This window comes from Cuculus canorus, chromosome 3, assembly GCF_017976375.1.
Source record: "Cuculus canorus isolate bCucCan1 chromosome 3, bCucCan1.pri, whole genome shotgun sequence".
In the NCBI taxonomy this organism is placed as follows: Eukaryota; Metazoa; Chordata; class Aves; order Cuculiformes; family Cuculidae; genus Cuculus; species Cuculus canorus.
The window spans coordinates 38,618,784-38,638,674 of NC_071403.1; the positions used below are offsets into that span (position 1 = coordinate 38,618,784).

General features: G+C 36.1%; 1 protein-coding gene across 2 annotated transcripts in view; it reads left to right on the forward strand.

Moving 5' to 3' along the window:
- Nucleotides 1-19,891, forward strand: part of NKAIN2 (sodium/potassium transporting ATPase interacting 2) — a 549,645-nt gene that overhangs the window by 290,177 nt on the left and 239,577 nt on the right. For both annotated transcript variants that reach the window (XR_008449322.1, XM_054063607.1), the window contains exon 3: nucleotides 6,049-6,129. Coding sequence is in view for 1 of the 2 variants with exons in the window: in XM_054063607.1 (XP_053919582.1) it covers nucleotides 6,049-6,129 (81 nt within the window). In the remaining variant the exon portion in view is untranslated. The remainder of the gene's footprint in view (nucleotides 1-6,048; nucleotides 6,130-19,891) is intronic.

Consider the following 19,891-nt stretch of genomic DNA (forward strand, 5'->3'; position numbering starts at 1 on the left):
CAATGTGCCAGTTCTGAGCTGTCCCTTTATCTGTTTGTGACCTGACCAGAACATGCCTCAGCTCCTTGCCCTTTATGTTTATGAATACTTCACACAGAAATTAAAGGAAAATAAGGTTAATACAATCCTAAATAAAATCAGGGTTTATAACTGAGCGCAGGGAGCTTGAAAGTTTATACATAGCCACTGGGTGTACTAATGCCTCTGGGAAGAAATTTTAAGCAGTACTTGCTCTATATCTGCACGCAGTGATTGCTCAGGAGTAAAAAAAAAACAATCCAGCTGTAATTTTGTGTTTGATAGTGACCAATTCCAGTGCACTTGAAAGCTTTCAGTCAGTTTTGGCAGAGGACACTAATTATTAAAGTGTAATATGTAGGAATTAAAATACCAGAGACTTTTTACCTGAGGAAGCAAAGGGAAGGAGAAAATATACATATCTTTGTGACTGATGGAAGGCTGAGGAACTAAGGGCTCAAAATGCCAAAGGGTTAAAAAATACTCTGATACACACAAGCAAACAAACTAGACTGTCATTTCAATTTGAGACAGAAAAGTTCAACAACTCAAAAATAGATCCTACAAAATCAATTCACGTTCATTTAGAAAAAGAAACTCACAAAGACGGACATATCTTTAGGTCTAAGTCCTAAAGATATGAAGAATTCAGCCAAGGAAAACCTGTAGAAGCTGCATGCTGTGACAACCAATAAGCAATAAAAAATTTCCGGAGGATTATGTCATTCTGCAAGAGCATCCCAGTACGTTTGAGAAAGTGAATGAACACTTATTGAAGTTGAACTGGTTGCATGAAGACCTCTGCTGCAAGAAATGTCTGTTGTCAAGGCTACTCGTTTTGGCCCTGAGCTCTCTTCCACTGAGGCATGTAGGCAGCTGCTGGGCAGGGAAGATTTTCATATGGATCATTAAAAGCAGAGCACGGTTGCTCTTTTTCTTAGGTGGCCAAGAGTGGCAGTTCTGCTTAAAACAGCTGGTCCACAGATATTCAATAACTGAATCTTCCCCCAAATTCCCAAATCAGGAATTTGGCTCCTGATTCCTCTTTAGAGTCAGGTTGTGGTTTCTCACCCTGCTCTGCACTGGAGGCTTCCTGCTGAGCTGTGGCTCTCACTGGCTTCTAGAGCTGGACTTTCCAGGACACTGTGCTGCCCACAACTTCATCAGCTCTCAGGGGAAAGCCTCAGGCAATGGGAAGGAAATGACAAAATGTGCAGAGCAGGTTAAATTAGAGAATGGTGCCTACTAAGTGACACATGAGGTCACTCTGTAGGCTGCTGTCGTTAACACTTCAAATGGACTTCTCCGAGGGATATCTAGGTGAGGTCTTTTACTAGTTCCAGGAGGGAGGAAACAGGAGGCAGAACTTTTGCTCTTTGGTGCTGAATATGTTCAAACAGGCAACAGCCACTGAAGATTATGACAATTAAACCATAGATTTCTCTGTTCAGGAACATCTGACTCCACCAAATAGTTGTTTCTATTTCAGAGGGTCTTTGCAAAGGTGAGCAGAGCTGTAGGCACATCAAAGATTAGCTGAATGTTATCAGCAAGTTAGACTTCAACTTATCACTTTTGATGGGGAAAAGATAAGTTTGAAAATTGTATTTCTAAGTGTTGTATCTTCATAGAGGAAACTAGGGAAAAATAACTTTAGAAGCAAAAATAATTATAATTGCACACAGTTGTTACTGTGTTATTGGAAAGAGTTGCTCCTTTCTAGACATGCTGGGATCAAGCTGATCTCTGAATGACTCAATTACTATTGCCCAGATAGCATAAGCAATAACATTTTTAATTACTATGACAAATGCAGTAATTATAATTTTAGAAATGTTTTTAGTTTTTTTTTCTGCATGGAGTATGGAAGGGACTTAGTGCATAATATTTTCTGATTTGGGAAAATCAGAAATTAAAATTGTGCACATTTCTAAATAGAAAATAAGTAGCAAATCATATTCACAACAACAATTCAGCTGCTTTAAATTGCACAAGGTGATGTCTTGCAGGTCTAGAGTCTTTGTATCCCTCAGTCAATTGTGATTGTAATTGACTTATACAACTTTTAAAAAAGAAAAAAGGGGAAGCAAGAGAAATACCACGTAAAGTGTGAAAAAAATGCTTGAATTTAAAATGCTCTTAGCTATCAGATTTTCTCACAATTTATACTGTGACATATTTTTCTTTCAGGCAAAGTGACAGAGTTTTAGATGTGAGTTCTGGTGACCAGGTTTATATCAAAAGCAGGAGTGGACTACCTGACCTTTGGTTATTGTGCCCTTGTGATCATTTTTCTATTGGGCTGTAGTATTAAGTCTAGTATTTTAATTTCTTTGACCTTCAGTTTCCCTGTTAGTAAAATGGAGATAATACAACTTAGCCAGCTTTGAGAGAAGTATGAAGAGGAGTGTATGGATTCTTCCTACTACTACGAGTATTTTAATATTTCAGTTTCCCATTCCCCAAGAAAAAGGACATCCTATATTAATTCAAGATCATTCATAACAACTTTTCAAAACTGTTACTACCCTGTATGAAGAAATCATAAAGTAGGTAATTCTCATAATTCTTTGTAGAGGGATATAAATTCATGTTTACTTGAAGAATGGTAAGCATATTCTACTATATAAGAGCTGAATTCATATAATTTATTTTTCCAAAAAAAAAGTAACTTTTACTAATTGGTGACAACTTTGTAAAATAGTAAATGTTTAAGTCTTCAATCTTATTCTTCCAGTTATACCTCTTTCTAGTGTGCATTTCCGTAAAAATAATAAGCTGTGTTGTCATTGCTGTGCCACCTGCCAGTAGCTCCTGCTTGGTCAAGTGTGTGTTCATCAAGGTTCTTGTGTTGTTGATATGTGACTGCTGTAGCATTGTGATGGCTTCTGTTGGATAGTGCAGCCGTCTTGAACTTCCACATATAAGGAAAAAAATACGGCTCTAGCCTTTTGAAGAACTCATATAAAATGTGTTTCTAATTAGATACATATAATAGAGAGTACCAGAGGGACTTGTTCATTGTCACAGACCTACAGAGCTGAATTTCTGCAGCAATTTGCTGAAGCACATAGACAACAAGAGGCATTTATGACTGCATGTGATCCAGAGATAAGAGATATGCTAGATCTGAAGCATCTGAAATAAGAAGCAGTGGGAAGCAGAAGCACCCTTGTATTTCATGATAATTATACTCAGTGTTTATCCGCAGAATACAGGCAGCAAGAACTTAATATAGCATTTCAAAAGGAAGCAGTTTAAAACATACTTTTAAAAGACGTTTTTAAACCTTATCTGTAGTCCAATAACAGCAGATGCTCATTAAAAACAGTGTATCTAAAAGTCAGATAAATTAGCAATGGTTTTGGTGATAGACTAGACAGTGGAAAAGAGACGTTTCACTTCTTCATGTAAGTATAAGGCCCTCTACCAGGACAAGAAGCTCCAAAGTGTCTTGGAGTATTCTGCTGGATGTACTGTGTGCAGGGGGCTTTTTTACTGATTGTTGATTTCATGTAATGTGATAACTTGTGCATATGCATCAAATCTATTTTCCACATTCGTTTTCGCTTCATGTTGACTGGTAAAAGGTATTGTTCTAAGTCTTTCACTGTATGAAGACTTAGTAGAGTCTCTCTTGCCATTTTTAGGCCTATTTTCCTGAAACCTAAGTGAAAAAATATCTTTGAATCTTATATTTTTTTGTCTAGTTTGCTTAAATTTTTTTAGGAGCACAACAGTCATTTCAAGGGAATAGATATCGCACATAGATATTAATGCTTAGGTCTCATTTCTTTACGAAACTAGTCCAGATGCAGTATTTAGAATTTTCAATGTAAGAATTCCAATTATCTTTGTGTGTCAGGAGGAATACTTCTATTAAATCCATCAGAATAGACGCATAGTTGTATGTAACATTAGAATATTAAAATAATTGGCAAAACCCAGCAAGTTAAAATGTTGCAAATGTAGGAAAAGTGCCAAATTGAGGTTGTTGAATCTAAATTAATGTCTCCTTCTTTATAATGGATTTACAATGTTCCATGTTGCATGTGAAGTCAGATGTACCATGAGCAAGCTACAGAAAAATGAAATGCTCAGCATACTTAATATTTCAGAGTTGGGTTTGAAAAAAAGAAAGGGAGAGTGTTAAAACCATGCCTCTGAATTAAGTTCCTCTGTTCTAAAGTTCAATGAGCAGTCTATGCTCAAAGAATAGATGGGCATTAGAGAGGCCATGAAAACTATATCGCTGGAAATATTCAGAACTCAACTGAACAAATCTCAGCAGAACTTTATCTATGGTGGTCATGCTTTGAGCAGAGATTGGACCAAGTGATATCCAGAGGACCCTCCTGACCTAAATAAATCTATGATCTGTGATCAGCTCTGTGGACCAGAAAGAGCTGTCCTATAAAGTATATGTAATCTGTATGATTTAAATTACCTAAAATTACTTGTGTAAAGCAATTTGAATAGTCTCACTTTAGATTGTCTGAGAAAGGACAGAATTGTATTTCACAGTATCTGGAAAATTAAAAAGAAAATGGCATGGTGAATGATAGACAAGCTGATGCAAAACAGCACTTCCAAAAGAAATGCAAGAACCCTAAACAGGTTGCTGATGAATTTAGAGAATGAGATTGTCATTCATGACAAACAACAGTTTGTCCTATATTTTTTGTCAGGGATGGTTAGCGTGCAGTCTAAAATGTTGTCTGCTTATTCAGAAGTTGGTATAATGCAGAGGTGTGCAGAAAACAGAGTTTCCTGATTTGGAAAAGTAGTTTAGGAATATTCAAGCGGTATAGTTTGCAGAAAAGACAACAAACCAAGAAGCCTGTAAATACTTGAGAGATGGGTTGGTGATATAAAAGGAGGAAATAGCTCTCAGCTGTAACAGGTAGGGAACACTGTTGTGTCTTTGTCATATTTCACACATATGCAGTGCCATGGGGCTGTGCAATGAAATTAGCAAATATGCAGAGTGGAATTGTGAACAGCTAGAGGATAGTTACATCAGCCATTAGAAAAACAGTTGCAGATCCTAAGGTTTATTAGATGATGGAATAATTTATCAAGGGAAGTGCTCAAGCGCAAACATTAGATAAAAGTAGCAACAGTAGGTCAAACTTTATTATACAAGGTACTCCAGCATTACTGCAGGGAAATGTCGTTTCTATTCATAGCACAGATGGTCTTGTGAATACAAAAAAGATGCAAAGTAGTGGAGAGAAGAAAAGAAAATCTCTACTCCGTGACTCACATCAGATATGTGAATAAGAACTTTGGCAATCACGAATGAACAGATCCTGCTTAAGCGTGAATACTTCCTCTATACACCGTAAAACAAAATAAAACAAACAAACAAACAAAACCCCAAAGAAACTGGCAATTTAAAAAACAGTTTGTTCCTGAGGGTGTTGAATAATTATGAATGATACTTTGGAGTGTCACAAAATACTTTGATAGAGGCTGCTGTCATGACCAAATCCCTCCATATTTTGTAGAAATATTGCAAAATTATATATAGAGAGGTTTATTTTCTTGGGGTTATTTATATAGCTTAAGTTTCTTGAGACTAAATCCAAAATGTTGCAGAATCCAGTGGCTACTTCAATCAGACTTTGTTATTTAGTAAGTTACATTTGAATAACCATTTGAAGAAACAGCTATGCGCTTCTCACATATAATTGATGTTATATGCCTGTCTTGATATTGCAGTATTCTCCATCTGAACAACAAAAAGAGGTTCAAATTTGTCTCAAATTCAAATGTCAGATCTATCAACTGTTTTCTCAGATACAGATTTTCTGCTGAGACTGAGTACTCATTAGATCACACAAGATTGTGTCTGTGAAACAGAAGAATTCATTCTTGATTCTCTTTAATATGTAACATTTTTATTCATATGTACCATATTTATACACTTTTTTTCTCTTTTGGATTGAACTAATGATCTAATGAACTAAGTCTAACTCAGTTGATAGTAAAATTATTAATACACTGTCTGTCTTTTCCTCTCTGCAGTATGCTGTCTGGCTGATCCTTTGGGTTACATGGAACGTGTTTGTTATCTGCTTCTATTTGGAGGCTGGAGACCTATCAAAGGTAATTTTCCATTGGATACATCTAAGCTGTCAGCCCTGTGTTAACATGCCCCAGTCGAAAGGCCGTGTTCTTTTTCACTTGTGTTCACAGTGTTAATAGAATGAGGGTAGTAAAATAGAAATTTGGGATATTCTGGATACATTAGAAACTTCATCTAGACAGCAATGAGCTTGTGCCTTCTGATGTCTGCAACAATAATGGTGTATATGTTTTAAAGGAAAATTACTTCTTTTGCCCCCTTAGTAATTCTTCAATGCACATTTCACATTTATGAGAGACATTAATTAATGATTTTGTTAATATAGAAGACTACTGTCTCAAGGGTAAACAAATAGGTTTTTGTACCATTTAGCTTGCTCTTACTTAGCTGGATTCTTTCCAGGGGTCTTAGAGCACAGCATAATAATTGTGAAATGAGATGTCTTTCATTAAATCCAAACATAGACTGCAGTGCCAGAGTAGGTTGTCTTTTGGCTACAGCAGCGTTCTTTAACTTTTTGCTTCTAGTAGGAATGCTACAATTGAAGACTTATACACAGTCAGAATCCATAGGAAAAATAGATTTTCCTAAGAATGACATAATTATACAGTTTTATTGACACTGCAGATGGTAACGCATAAATTGGCGGTTGGTACCAATACTCAAACCAACATCTCTAACCAAACCTGTTGCTTTCTAAGGCATTCCCAGAAGACTGGCAATTTGTGAGATAAAAGATTAGCAGAGGTAGCAGGTTATTTTGTTGAATAAGCTTGAGTTGAATCTTAATATTTCTGTCCATGCTGAGTTATGCTTACAGTCGTGTGAATGGACCATCAAGGAGAATACCACATGTGAAAGAAATCACATTCTCTTCTTGACTCAGATATATAATTGCTGTTCCTGATTAAAGGGAGTTTAGCCCAACTAAGTTACAGATGTAGTTTTCTGATGCTCTGTGAGATACTAATATGGTATGATGCAGAAATTTAAACACAATTAAAAGAGGAGTAAATGAGGCAGAGGTGCTTCCATACTTGTATTTCCTCTCAAATCACTCCCAAAGTACAAAAAATAGTAGAGACTGGGATATTTCATCTCCATGTAGTATGTTTCTTCAAAAGATACAGACTTCAAAAGGATCAGAATTTCATTTCCTGAGGCTGTAAGTAATTTTCTGCAGGTAAAATGTTATACTTACTGCACTTGGCAAAAACATAGTAAATAGAGTAACTTGCATATATTATCTTGTATTTAGTTGCTTTCTGTGTTGCTAAGTGAACTAATGCATTTGACAAATCTGGCACCTGTTTTACAATTATACTCAACCCAATCCCCTTTCTTTCCACCTGCTCATTTCAGCCACCTGCATTCCTAAACTTGTAAATGTTAGGATGCTTCTTCTGTCTGGGAAAGAGATAGGGAGTGGGAAGGAAGGCAGAAAGGAGAAGCAGCTGTTAGAGCACTGTGTTTTAATAGGTATAAAAGAGTTTAAGAACAGTAGTAAGCGCTGGTTGGAATAAAGATGGGTGAAAACAAATATTTAAAACCAGAACTGTTTTTTTTCTGAAGTCTAGGACTGTGTTATATAGACTGTTTCCCAGCCAACCATATGGTTCAGCCTTATATTTGGATGCAGTTAAAGTTTTTCTTTGGTCTTCAGAGGTATAGTCAGCTCCAATGAGATGATCTGCCTTGAAATACCCAGTAGAGTATATTCTTTCTGCTTCAGCTGGTTTTCAGACCAACAGCATCAGTAAAGACAGGGAGAATAGGAAAAATTCCAAGAAAATGGTTTTAAGAAATAAGTAAAGCTCAACTCATTATCTACAAAGAATCAAATGCACGCATGGAATATCACTGTCCTCTCCTATTCTGCTGCACTTGGTGCATCAAAACTTTCCCACACGATCTGACCTTCTGCAAGATTTAGGGCCTAGAAATATTTGCCTAATACAAAGGTACCAGTTGTTAAGGTGGATAGAACTTATCATCCTGCTCTAGATCTTTCAGAGGCTCCAACTCTTTTATGGTTGCAAGTTTGTTACAAAATGGATCATTTTATGTCTCTCAGTCACATTCAAACATCTTCCACTGAATCATTTCATTATTTATATTTTCATCTGAGAATAACAGCAACTTCAGATCTGTAATGTAACTCCTGTGTATTTTTTTATTTGGAATGGCACATAGAACCTTGAAAAAAGCTCTAGGTCTGAAGTCATTCTAAAGAGAGAATAAAAAATAACCTTTGGGTAAGTACCAATGGGATGCCTCTGAGGTTGTAAACTATGAGAGAGGATCCTGCACAGCAAGACTTTAGGAATTGATAGTTTAAAATTATGGCCTAATAATAGTTCAGCTGGGTATAGTTTATTTTTATATGTATAATTTATAGCTTTATACCAAATAAAGTAAAAGAAAGGCTTTTTAAAAAAAGTTTTGAGAACAGCTTTTATTCTATGTGTACCTACAACAATTTTTCCATCATCACCTGCTGATACAATGGAGAGGACATATTTCAATTGTTAATATATCTTGTTATAAAAGGCTTGCTAGCTTCCTCCTTTTATGTTTTAGTCATGGGGGTGTAGGTCATGATATTTTTACAGCTTCTCCCTATTACACTAAACAGGCCTGCAAAGACTCAAATTTCTGGAACAATACTGTAATCATCTCTGAAGAGATTGAGGAGGCTCAAGGATTATTACTGAACAGCCATACAAATCTGTTTGCATTATACACCATTACAATCACATATATCTTGTGGAAAATGGCATCACATTAAGTGTTTTATGTCCTTGAGGCATGGTTGTCTTTGCTGAAATTCTTTCCTAGCAAGCTGGAATATTTATGGCTTTGTAATAAAGGTTTGTAAGAAAGAGGAAGTGCAATCACTTGTTCTTAAGCTTCATTGTTATGTGGACCTGCGAATGAATGCCTAGAAAGCCCACTTCTCAAATTTACTTTTCAGTATTACTATTCAATCATATTTAATTAATCTGTCTGTTGCTTTCCTTGCTAGTGAGTACCATACTTAGTTTAAGTAGGACTTTAACGTTTCAGGAGTGGTAATATTTATTTTTGCCTGTGGCTAAGCAAGTGTAGCATACAAAAAGTCTAACCTCTTGTCTTGAATGAGGCACATCTGAAGTACACTAGATGGACAAAAAGGAAAACATAATAGAAAGTATCTCTGAGGAAGTGTAGTATTTAAACGATTCTTTTAAATATATCAAGAAAGGGCACAAGGAACTAAATTCAGCTGTTCCAGACCCCCATAAAAAGTTAACAATCAGGTTAGCATTTTTTATTTTCTTCTTTGGACAAAACTTCCATTTAATTCTATGGGATTTAGCTTCACCCTCTGAATAAAGACCCTTAGTAGAAGAAGTGCTGCAAGTATTCTTATAATGAAAAAACAGCACTCTTGCTTCAAGGCATTGAAAAAGCTTAGCCTGATGATATCTAAAGATCCCACAAGCAGAACAGAAGCTGAAAAAGAGCTATCAAAATCCCAGTTTTTTATTAGAAATAAATACACATGGTTTTGCCTCAAAAAATGCATTGCTGGGGTCCCACTGGTCCCACCACAAGTGTAAGAGTGTACAGGTGCTGCTGCTGTCAGTTAATGTCAGAAGAATTTCTCCTAATATGAAGTTGAAACTTCTGTTACTGAAATCTATGATACTGCACTTTGCCCTTTCACCGTGTACCTCTGAGAAAAGCCATGCTGCTATTTTATCTACAAGTGTTACCTACTCTGTAGCTGACCTAAGACTTTGACTCTTTTCCACATCATGAAAGCAGAGTAATAAAGACAAATGTAAGAAATCATGTAAGTGTAAATGTGCGCTGTGATTAAAATCAGTGTTTTCATATTCATAGTCATGGTTCATTGCAATGTAAGGCCAGAAGGGACTTCAGGATATGGCTAATGTGTTCTTCTGCCTCTAGCTAGGCTCAGCAGTCGACCAGGACTATGGGAGACCATCTGATGCCAAAAATCTTAAGGAGTAAATGAGAAGTTTAGAAATCCATCAACAGCTGACGTTCATGAATTAGCAGCTTTTCACCACTGATAAATCCATCTTTCCTCTGGTGACCTCAGGTGTCAGCCCAAGATCAGCTAGATATGGCTGACTTTCACTCGTTATAGGCAGTTCATCCCTTCTCTTTTCCTTTTCCGTTGGATAACACTAATGGGAAGAGGCAGCAATGGTCATAGCACTTCTTGCCGTTAGACCAATTAATCTCAGCCCTGCATTGCTAGTGGGGATAAATGGAAGGAGCGAGAGGAAATATGGAGCTCATGTTTCCTCCTAAAGTTCCCATTTGTCCACAACATCTAATTCAGTAAAGCTATAAGGACCAACCAGAAATAGGCACCTGCTCATATTTTTTCTCTTGAATTTCCCAACATTGGTAAGTGCACATACCTATGTATGTGCTATGTCTAGCTTTCACATACTATTGCTTGGATTGATACCTAGTTGCTCTTAAATGCGGTTTATATCCATATGCAAATTAACTGCAATAATGCAAATTACTTCAGGATGTGATTTGCATATCTTGTCACTCATGATGCTTAAAAAACAAGCTGGCTATGAGTGCTGAACACTTCATGCAGCTAATAAACTCTGATTTTAAAGGGACGATTTGATACCTAGATAAAGCTGATGAAAGAAGGAAACAAAAGAAATGGTTCATTCATCCTCAGTAGTAATAAAGCAATGAATTTGGCAACAAGACTGCACTTACACCAGTTATGCTTTCATTCTACATTGTGTCCATTAGTATAATTGGTATACTGCTTCGATTCCACATTTATTAATTATTTTTGTAAGATGGTAGTCGTTAACAGTTAAATGTCAATATTGCACATACTCTAAAAAAACAACCTGCAGCATGTTTAATTTTTAACATATTACCTTCCTTGGATGTTGTTTTAACAGATGTCCTGTTAAGATAACAGAGAAATTAAATTAGTTTTCAACTCAAAGCATCTGGTTAACTTTGTAGGTAAATGCCTTTGAGCAGTAAATCTGACCAGGATTTTCAGATAAATAGCTATCAGAATGTTTTAAGTAAATTGCTTGACTTTTTCACTTATGTTACTCAGGGCAGATCTGACATGCTTGATCATATATCTAACAGATGAAAATTGAAAATAGTGCTGGCAACCAGCAGTGTTAGGTTTTTCTGAGGGTAGTTTCATGGGTAGATACTATTAAGCATGCTTACGGTTTCAGATAATTTAGTTTTGCAGCAATTTTTAAACCTCAAAATCTTTACCAGCTGGAAGATAACTTATTATAAAATTTAAATTGTTTACTTCTCTAGCTATAGCATATAGTAGAAAACATTTAGATAAAAGTGGAATTTTTTCATCTTTTTAACTGTGAAGCAAATTGTGATAGGAAATCATTCAAAGTACAGAAAAATATGAAATATGGTTATATTGACTTTGCTTATTGTACAAAGTTTATATTTTAAAATGCTGGTACATATTTTATGTTGATTTCATGAATAAACATGCCTCTGCATATTGATTTATATATGTAAAGTTTACTCATAGTCCAATAGTTATGGACTGAATACAGGAACACATGAAAATACTACACTTCTATTGACTGATATATATATCATATATGTATACATAAGTATTAAGTACCTTAGTTATGCTGTTGAGATCAGTAAGCCCATATTTTAGCATATGCCTTACAACTTCTCCTAATATAGTTATGAGAAGGTTTTCTTTCATATATATATATATATATATATATATATATATATATAAATGCAGTGCCATGGATATATTTCTGCATGTCTTTCAAATGCAGACATTGCAGAAAAAAATCCAAATATGTATTTATGAGATTAGTTATTAGTATTTGTTAATTATATTGCAGTACCATCTAGTGGCCCCAATTTGATATCAGGGTACCATTACACCAAAAACCCTAGACTCATACTGTATAAATAGACCCTGACCTAAATGGGGCGTAGCCTTAGTATGTGATGAAACAGAAGTGGGAACCAACAAATTAGGAGAAGGCAGTGTTATATCTTTGAAATACTTCATGAAGTGTGGGTTTTCTCAACCTTCTTATCAAGTTTTCCCCATGTTTCTCCTCTCTTTGAGGAGGGATAAATAAGTCACATGGTGGCCTGCTTTTGATTGGATAACTTTTCCTGGCCCCCTTCTGTAAGGAAATCACTTTTGAGTGCTATAGTGCAAAATTGCTAGCGTTTCACCAATTGTTTAAGACACGGTGGGAAAAACTGTTGATTTTGCTTGACACGAAAAATAAGAAGATAGATTTATCTCCACTGATGCAGATTCTCAGAAGATAACAGCTACAGAAATCATGTTTGCTATGACAGCTCTTCTGGGGAGTTGTTAGTGCGTCCCAGAGACAGGATCTTTCTTCTGGGTATATAAGTCAGGCTCTGGAATTGGATATGGACAAGGCCTAAAGGATTATTTACTGTATTTGAAAGCTGGAGAGTCTGCCAGAGCACCCGCTCACCTTTTATGCGAGTATGAAGACATATAAGAATATGTTCTGCTTCTTAAAACTGAGTTAAATTTCGTTGTATCATGATGTTAGCTTTTTGTTTCATTAATTCTTTTTGAGTAATGCACTGGGTTTGCATGACAAGGTTTTGGCAGCAGGGGGGACTACTGGGGTGGCTTCTGTGAGAAGCTGCTAGAAGATTGCCCTGCCTCTGATAAAGCCAATGCCAGCTGGGTCCAAGATAGACTTGCCACTGGCCAAGGCCAAGTCAATGAGTGATGGTGGTAGTACCTCTGAGATAACATATTTAAGAAAGGAGAGGAAAAAACCTATGTGATTGCAGGCAGAGAGAGGAGTGAGAATATGTGAGAGAAACACCTCTCCAGACACCAAGGTCAGTGGAGAAGGAGAGGGAAGAGGTGCTCCAGGTGCCAGAGCAGAGATTCTTCTGCAGCCTGTGGTGAAGCCCATCGTGAGTCGGGCTGTCCCCCTGCGTCTCGTGCAGGTTAATGGTGGAACAGATATCCACCTACAGCTCATAGAAGACCCCACGCCAGAGCAAGTGGATGCCCAAAGGAGGCTATGACCTCATGGAATGCCTGTGCTGGAGCAGGCTCCTGGTAGGACTTGTGACCCCACAGGAGACCCATGCTGGAGCAATCTGTTCCTGAAGGACTGCACCCTGTGGAAAGGACCCATGCTAGAGCAGATCCTGAAGAACTGCAGCCCATGGGAAGGACTCATGCTGGGGAAGTTTGTGGAGGACTGAGTCCTGTGGGAGGGACCCCATGCTGGAGCAGCGTAAGAGTGTGAGCAGCCCTCACCCGGAGGAGGAAGGAGCAGCAGAAACTGTGATGAACCCCCATTCCCTCTCCACCTATGCCACTGGTGGGAAGGAGGTACGGAAAATTGGCAGTAAGTTTAAGCCCAGGAAGAAGGGAGGGGCAGGAGGAAATTGTTAAGATTTAGTTTTATTTCTGATTATCCTATTCTTATTTTGATTAGTAATAAATTGAATTTCCCCAAGTCGAGTCTGTTTTGCCTGTGATAGTAATTGGTGAATGATCTCTCCCTGCCTTTTTCTCACTCCATATGCCTTTTGTTATAGTTACTCTCCCCTGTCCAGCTGAGGGCGGTGAGTAATAGAGCAGATTTAGTGGACACCTGATGTCTAACCAGGGTCAACCAACCATAAGTTCATATACTATAATTTAAGATAGTCTTTAACAAGTTGTTTTTGTACAAGTAGGTGTAACAACTAGAATATGCTTTCTCAGCATTTACGCTTCCTTTAAATATAAATAAATAATTGGCATTCTAATTATAATCTATCAGATAAGCTTGATCTTAGGAACCAGAGGTCTACCAGAAATTTCAGGGCAATGCTAACCCCATAAAGTTTCTGAGGAACTTTGTATTACTTAGAATTTCTGAAGGAAACCATTCTCATGTTTATATTACTGAAAAATATGCCAGTGTTAATCCAGTAGGAAATAAAATTCTCTATTACTTTCAGCATATTTTCACACATGAATAAGCATTTATTGAACTCGGGAAAGCAACATGAGCTGTGAAGCACTCTCCTCTTTTTTTTATCCTGTTTAATATTGTCCCCATCCTGTAAAACAGTATGAGTGCAGCCAGCAAGCAGCACAGTGTCATCTTTATCATACTGCTTTCTCACCACTGCTGTAGTAACAGTGAGCTCACAGACTGTAAGATCACGTACTGAATATGGCTGCAGTGGCTGAGCATCTCTTAAACTTGTTCATCATGTTACAATGCTCCAATTGTCTTCTGCTGGAAGGTCCCACTCCATGGCCTTGCCAGACCACTGAACCACTTGAACATTCTTATGTGTCGCTGGGCTGAAATACACAGGTGTATCTTAAGCCACTCCTAGGAGTCACGTAAAATTATGTTCTTACACACAAACACACCCCTTTGCACTGAAGCAGGTGGATACCTCCTAGAAAAAATACTAATAAAATCTAAAAGGACAGTAATATTTTTAAAGTCTCACCAATATTTCAAAGTGAATGTCTTCCTTAGTCACAGCCATGCTCTGCTTTCTGCACCCCATGAGAATTTATGCTGACTAGATAAATCTACTTAAACTTTTAAACTGATATTTCCAGAAACATGGTACAATGTAACTATTTGGAATGATTAATTCCAAGTACTAGTAATTTTTTCTTGTCATTTTCTTTCTTTCTTATTCCAATTAAAAGGATGTTTCAAAAACTGCTACTAAAAGGTAGCAACCTGTGGTATATGGATAAGTGAATTAACTAATGTAGACTTTGATAACTCTGTAGGATTTGATGTTGATTTTTTTTTAATTGTCCATAATAAACCAGAAGAATTATTCTCTGGCAAAACCCTATTGAATTCAGTGCTGTCACACTGCAGCTGACAGCACACTCTCAGCTTGTTTTGTTTCGTTGATTTTGTCTGCTCAGGATGAATGGCTGTGAAAGATTTGGTCTCTTTTCTAACCCACTAAACTCCACGATTACCTCTGTGAATTTATCCCCAGAGTATGAGTTCACTCTAGTGTTGATGTTTTCAAAACTTGCTGCTGCTATTTCAATTATATTAATTTTAAAGGGCATCATATCTATTCAGCAGTAGACTGCTGTACTATGGCATTATATCCCACTTATTAAGACTAACACAAATACCTATTTGGGTAGAAATTGGATTCTGTATTTGAGGGTAGGATTTGATTGGTTAAATAACCTTACAAATTGAAAAAAAGTGTGGTTTATTGTGGGCTTCTTTCTAAAAGCCCATTCTTCAGCAGGCCACAGCGTAACTCAGGCTATTTTTCTTACACCATACAATAGTTGGCTAATTCAGCAATAATGAGGTGATCAGTAACATGCTGTGTTTGAGCATCCCACTGGTATCTTTAAACTGCCAATGAGCCCTTTTATAGAAAAGTGCTGTTTGCAGTTTGTAGAGGGAGACTAAGATCCGTCTGTGCAAAGCTATGTGAAAAAAAAATAGTTCATTCTCTACAGATAATTGAGACATACAGATAATTGAGACATCTGAGTATTTTCACTACTCAGATGAAATAAAAAAAGATGTCTGATTTGTCAGTAGTTTGACCGTATCTTAAAAGTGAGGTTGTCATTCTTTTCTATATAAGGGTCCCATCTACAACTTCCAATCATATGCACAAAGCAATCTCTGTCTTCCTCCTTCTCTCACTTCTTGGAAATTTTACATTTGTTACTAATTTCACATGCTCCCTTAGCTTATTAAAGCTGAACACTTTTAATCTTGGCTTTGCTCATCACTTACCTATCCCTCTGGTGCTTAGTACATCTAAATATATTCTAGCTGGTAATGCTAAACTGGAAAGTTTTGGTTTGCTTCAGAAGAATGAGGAAGTACTGTATTAGAGTGTCATCTCATTTGAGTATTTATCTTTAACTACCACTTAATGTGCTAAATGTAATTCTCTACTTCACTGCCCGTTGTAACTATATGCATGTGATTTGTAGTGTTCCCACAGGTGTTCTTAGCACCCAAATATAAGACATCTGTCCTGCAATCTTTTTTCCTCATTAGAATACTTTTATATAGTGTGTGCTTGTTCTTTCATACATTGCACATGACATCATAGTATAAATTTTAATGAAGCGTTGTTAAATATATTGCAGATATAATCTAGATAATATATAGTATTAAAACTATCCACGTAAGTATTCACATAAGAATGATGTAAAATTGATATTGTGGGTTGTCCAAAGGTTGTCCATGAACATTAGCATCTACACAACTGCAGTTAATCCCCGGTGTTCAAATAGCCATGTAAGAAATACTGCCATGGGCAATACTGAAGGATATTCCTCCATTGCAAAAGCTTCGTCTTCAGCCTAGGGAACTAGCTGTCCACTTTTATTGAGAAAGAAACATACACATCCTTGTGTGTATATATATATGTATATATATAAAATACCATTGTTTTCCATTTCACTTGACAGCAAATATATGCTGTTCTGTGTCTGATTCTTTTTCTTTAGTATTATTTTTTTTAATTTCTTTATTCTTTTAGGCATGAGTTCTACAAAAAAAATAATGAATGCCCTTCTTAGGTCTTGTTTATTTTACTTTTTTTTTTGTTTCATCAGATGTTTTCTTGTGTTATGGGTGCCCTGGTTTACACTGTGCAAAAATATCCCATCTTCTTTTATTTATTCTGTCTTGAATAGTTCCTGTCCTACCTGCCAAATACTATCAGTGCCTTTGTGAATGGTTTAAAGTATTTCAATCACATAAGTAGTTTCAACTCAGCACAAGGATCTACAATATAACACAATCTGTGTAGAATCAAAAAAGCTTTTGCACTTCCAACTGCATTTTTCATGGATGACAATCAACGGTGGTGTTCAAAGCCTGAGATAATTCCTAAAACTGCAACTTATAGCTATTGCATTTGCCTTCCTGAATTCTGTCATTTTTATTTTTAATAAAGAAAAAGTTAACAGCTCAGACAGATGTTTGGAAGAAGAGGTTACAGGAGTGCTTAGTAACAATAGACTATGATACTATGTAATTAGGTTTTTTTCTCCTCATTAGCATATACAAGCAACTACAGGAATGAGAATATAATGATAATTGCCAGACTTTTGGGCTTTCACACTTGGAAATAGTGTAAAGTGCAGATCTGAAGTAATTGGGATTCTTTTAAGAAGTGTTTCTCTCTACATAGTGAAAGCAGGAGCTTGTAACAAACTATGGGGACTTAATTTTTATGTTACATTTCTGGCAAAGCATCTCCGGGAGTTAATAGTACTCATCCTGATTCAGGTCTCAAAATGAAAATGAGCATTGCACTCTTTACCTTATGATTAAAAAATGTTTGTCTGTGTCACAGTATGTAGTGTTAATGATAGATTCTGAGAGGAGAGTTGCCTCTATAGGAAAAGTCACTGAAGACTAGTTTACTGAAAGAGTTTACATGAGAAATTTATTTGATCCCTGTACTCGTTCTGTGTAGCTTTAGGCAATGTTTTCAAGTTTCTTTTCATAAGCACGAATATGTGTCCATTCAAATGAATATATAAAAACTTATTTAATTTTTTTACACTGATGTCATTGTGTACTGCATAAGACAGTACTCTTTTGTTTCCTGTCATAACGAATACTTTCAAAATCAGTAAGTAATGGGTACTATCTTTTCCATGTTTCATACAGAGGCCATACAAAGTATCAATGGCAAATTGCAGATGAGTAGAGTGTTATTTCACATGTAACTTAGGTCTTTTATAACCTACACTCTAAAAATTATTTTCAAAAATTCAAATAATGCACTATTTATTTAAGATAGTGGGTTGTAGGCGTGAAAACAGGATTCTAAGGAAAACAGCAAGCTACTGTGTCCAAAGGCTGATGTATCTTTGGGTCCTTCTCAGCAGAACATGCTGCTGTGTGCTACCATCTTCCTATACTTATGTGACATGCTTCTTCCCATGTGTTATTCCTTAGTCTTTCTCACTACTTCTTTTACAGTTTCCCTATTTTCCTAGACACTTGCTTGATACAGGTGGTGATGGGCTTAAACACTCTTTGGAGGTCCTTGCATCTCTCTTTAGACTGCTAACATAGCTCAGAGTATATACCTAACTTCTAGACAGATAAAGTTAAATGAGCTGAATCCAACCTGAAGTACTTATCACCCATTGAATTCATGGTAGTTAAGCACAACAGGATGCCTTAATTTAACACCAAGCTCCAAATATACTTAAAAATCTGGTGCCATGGAGCCTACATTGCCTTAAGGTGGAATTTGAGTGCTTAGACTTTTAGTAATTTTTGAAAATAAGGTTTGAGTTCTAATTAAAAAAATTCCTTGTTTTTTTTTTTTTTTAAATCCTGCATTTATTGATTTGTCTTCAACAAAAGAAGAAAGAATGGTAGTGGTACACTTTTCATTTATAATCATTCTGAAAAATTGCTTCATGTTTTCACTTGGAGTTGTAGAGTTTATGTAGTTCTCCTCCTTCATTGATTATCATTTTGTTTCAGAGTAAGCTAGTGATGCTGCACGTGAAAGAAATTGAAACTGCCTACCATGTCTGTGAAACAACAGGAATCAGTTTTGAAAACTTTATACATAAAGTCATACCAATGTGCAAATGAATAATAAGCATTTGGGTTTTCAGTTCAGAGCATGGAATTTCAAAAACTCAGATACTTTAAAAGGCAAATTAAGTAAGTGCACGCTTCAAAGCAAAAAGCAATGTCAAGAATTGTGGCTCTGTATTGATTGGTTCTGTAGAAGACACTCATAACAAGAAAAATTGAAAGACTGCATGAAAAATTCAAAGCAAATATGTGATCTGAAGGTTTCCAGTACTGAGTAAGGAATATATATGCAGCCTGCTTAAAAATTTAAGGGCATATTTTTGTTAATAGCTGTTTCTTTTCTGTAGTATTTTTCTTTGTGATGGGCTTCATGGTACATGTTAGATAAAGCAAAAAGGGGAAAAAGACAAACTGTTGAATATGTAAGTCCTTGAGCAATAAATTTTTTATTTTACTTTTTAAAATTAGATATTTAACTGTAGGAATATGGAACTGTTTTATACATAGGAAGTCATGGCAACATATAAGCATAAAGTCTCTTGGGATGATGATTTACTTTATCATTGGAATTAAAAAAAAATGCACAAATTACGTATTCATATGTCGCTGATGTATTTAGAAAGATATACCTATGAGTCCAGAATATCCTGTCTCTTTTGCTCCTCGGCTTTGGAGAGCTAAATTACCTAGAGTAGAATTATAAGATGGAAGAGATATTCTTATACTGTTTCCTGCACGTAGAAATTTATAACAGTATTTAATCTGTCTTTAACACTTGGTTAGTTAAGTGATTCTTCATAAACCAACAAAATAGATTTTTTTATCATCATCATTATCATGTAGACTGGTTTTGCCTGCTGGAAGTTTTTCCTGGTGTCCAACCAAAATAATTTTACTGAATATGTTTGACCTTTCCTGAACTGCCAGGACTAACATTCTCTTCATTATACCATCTACATGTAGAAAGATATTTATCATACTTGTTCTTCATTGTTTTCTCTTCCCTAGGCAAAGTAAATACATTTGTTTCACGTTTCCTTATTGCTCATATTTTCTAGGTCTCTTATTCTTATTGTTTTGTAGATTCTTCCCATATACTCTAGCATTTTTAACATGAAGTACCAAATAAAAGAAGGATATTCCAACTGAGACCTCACTG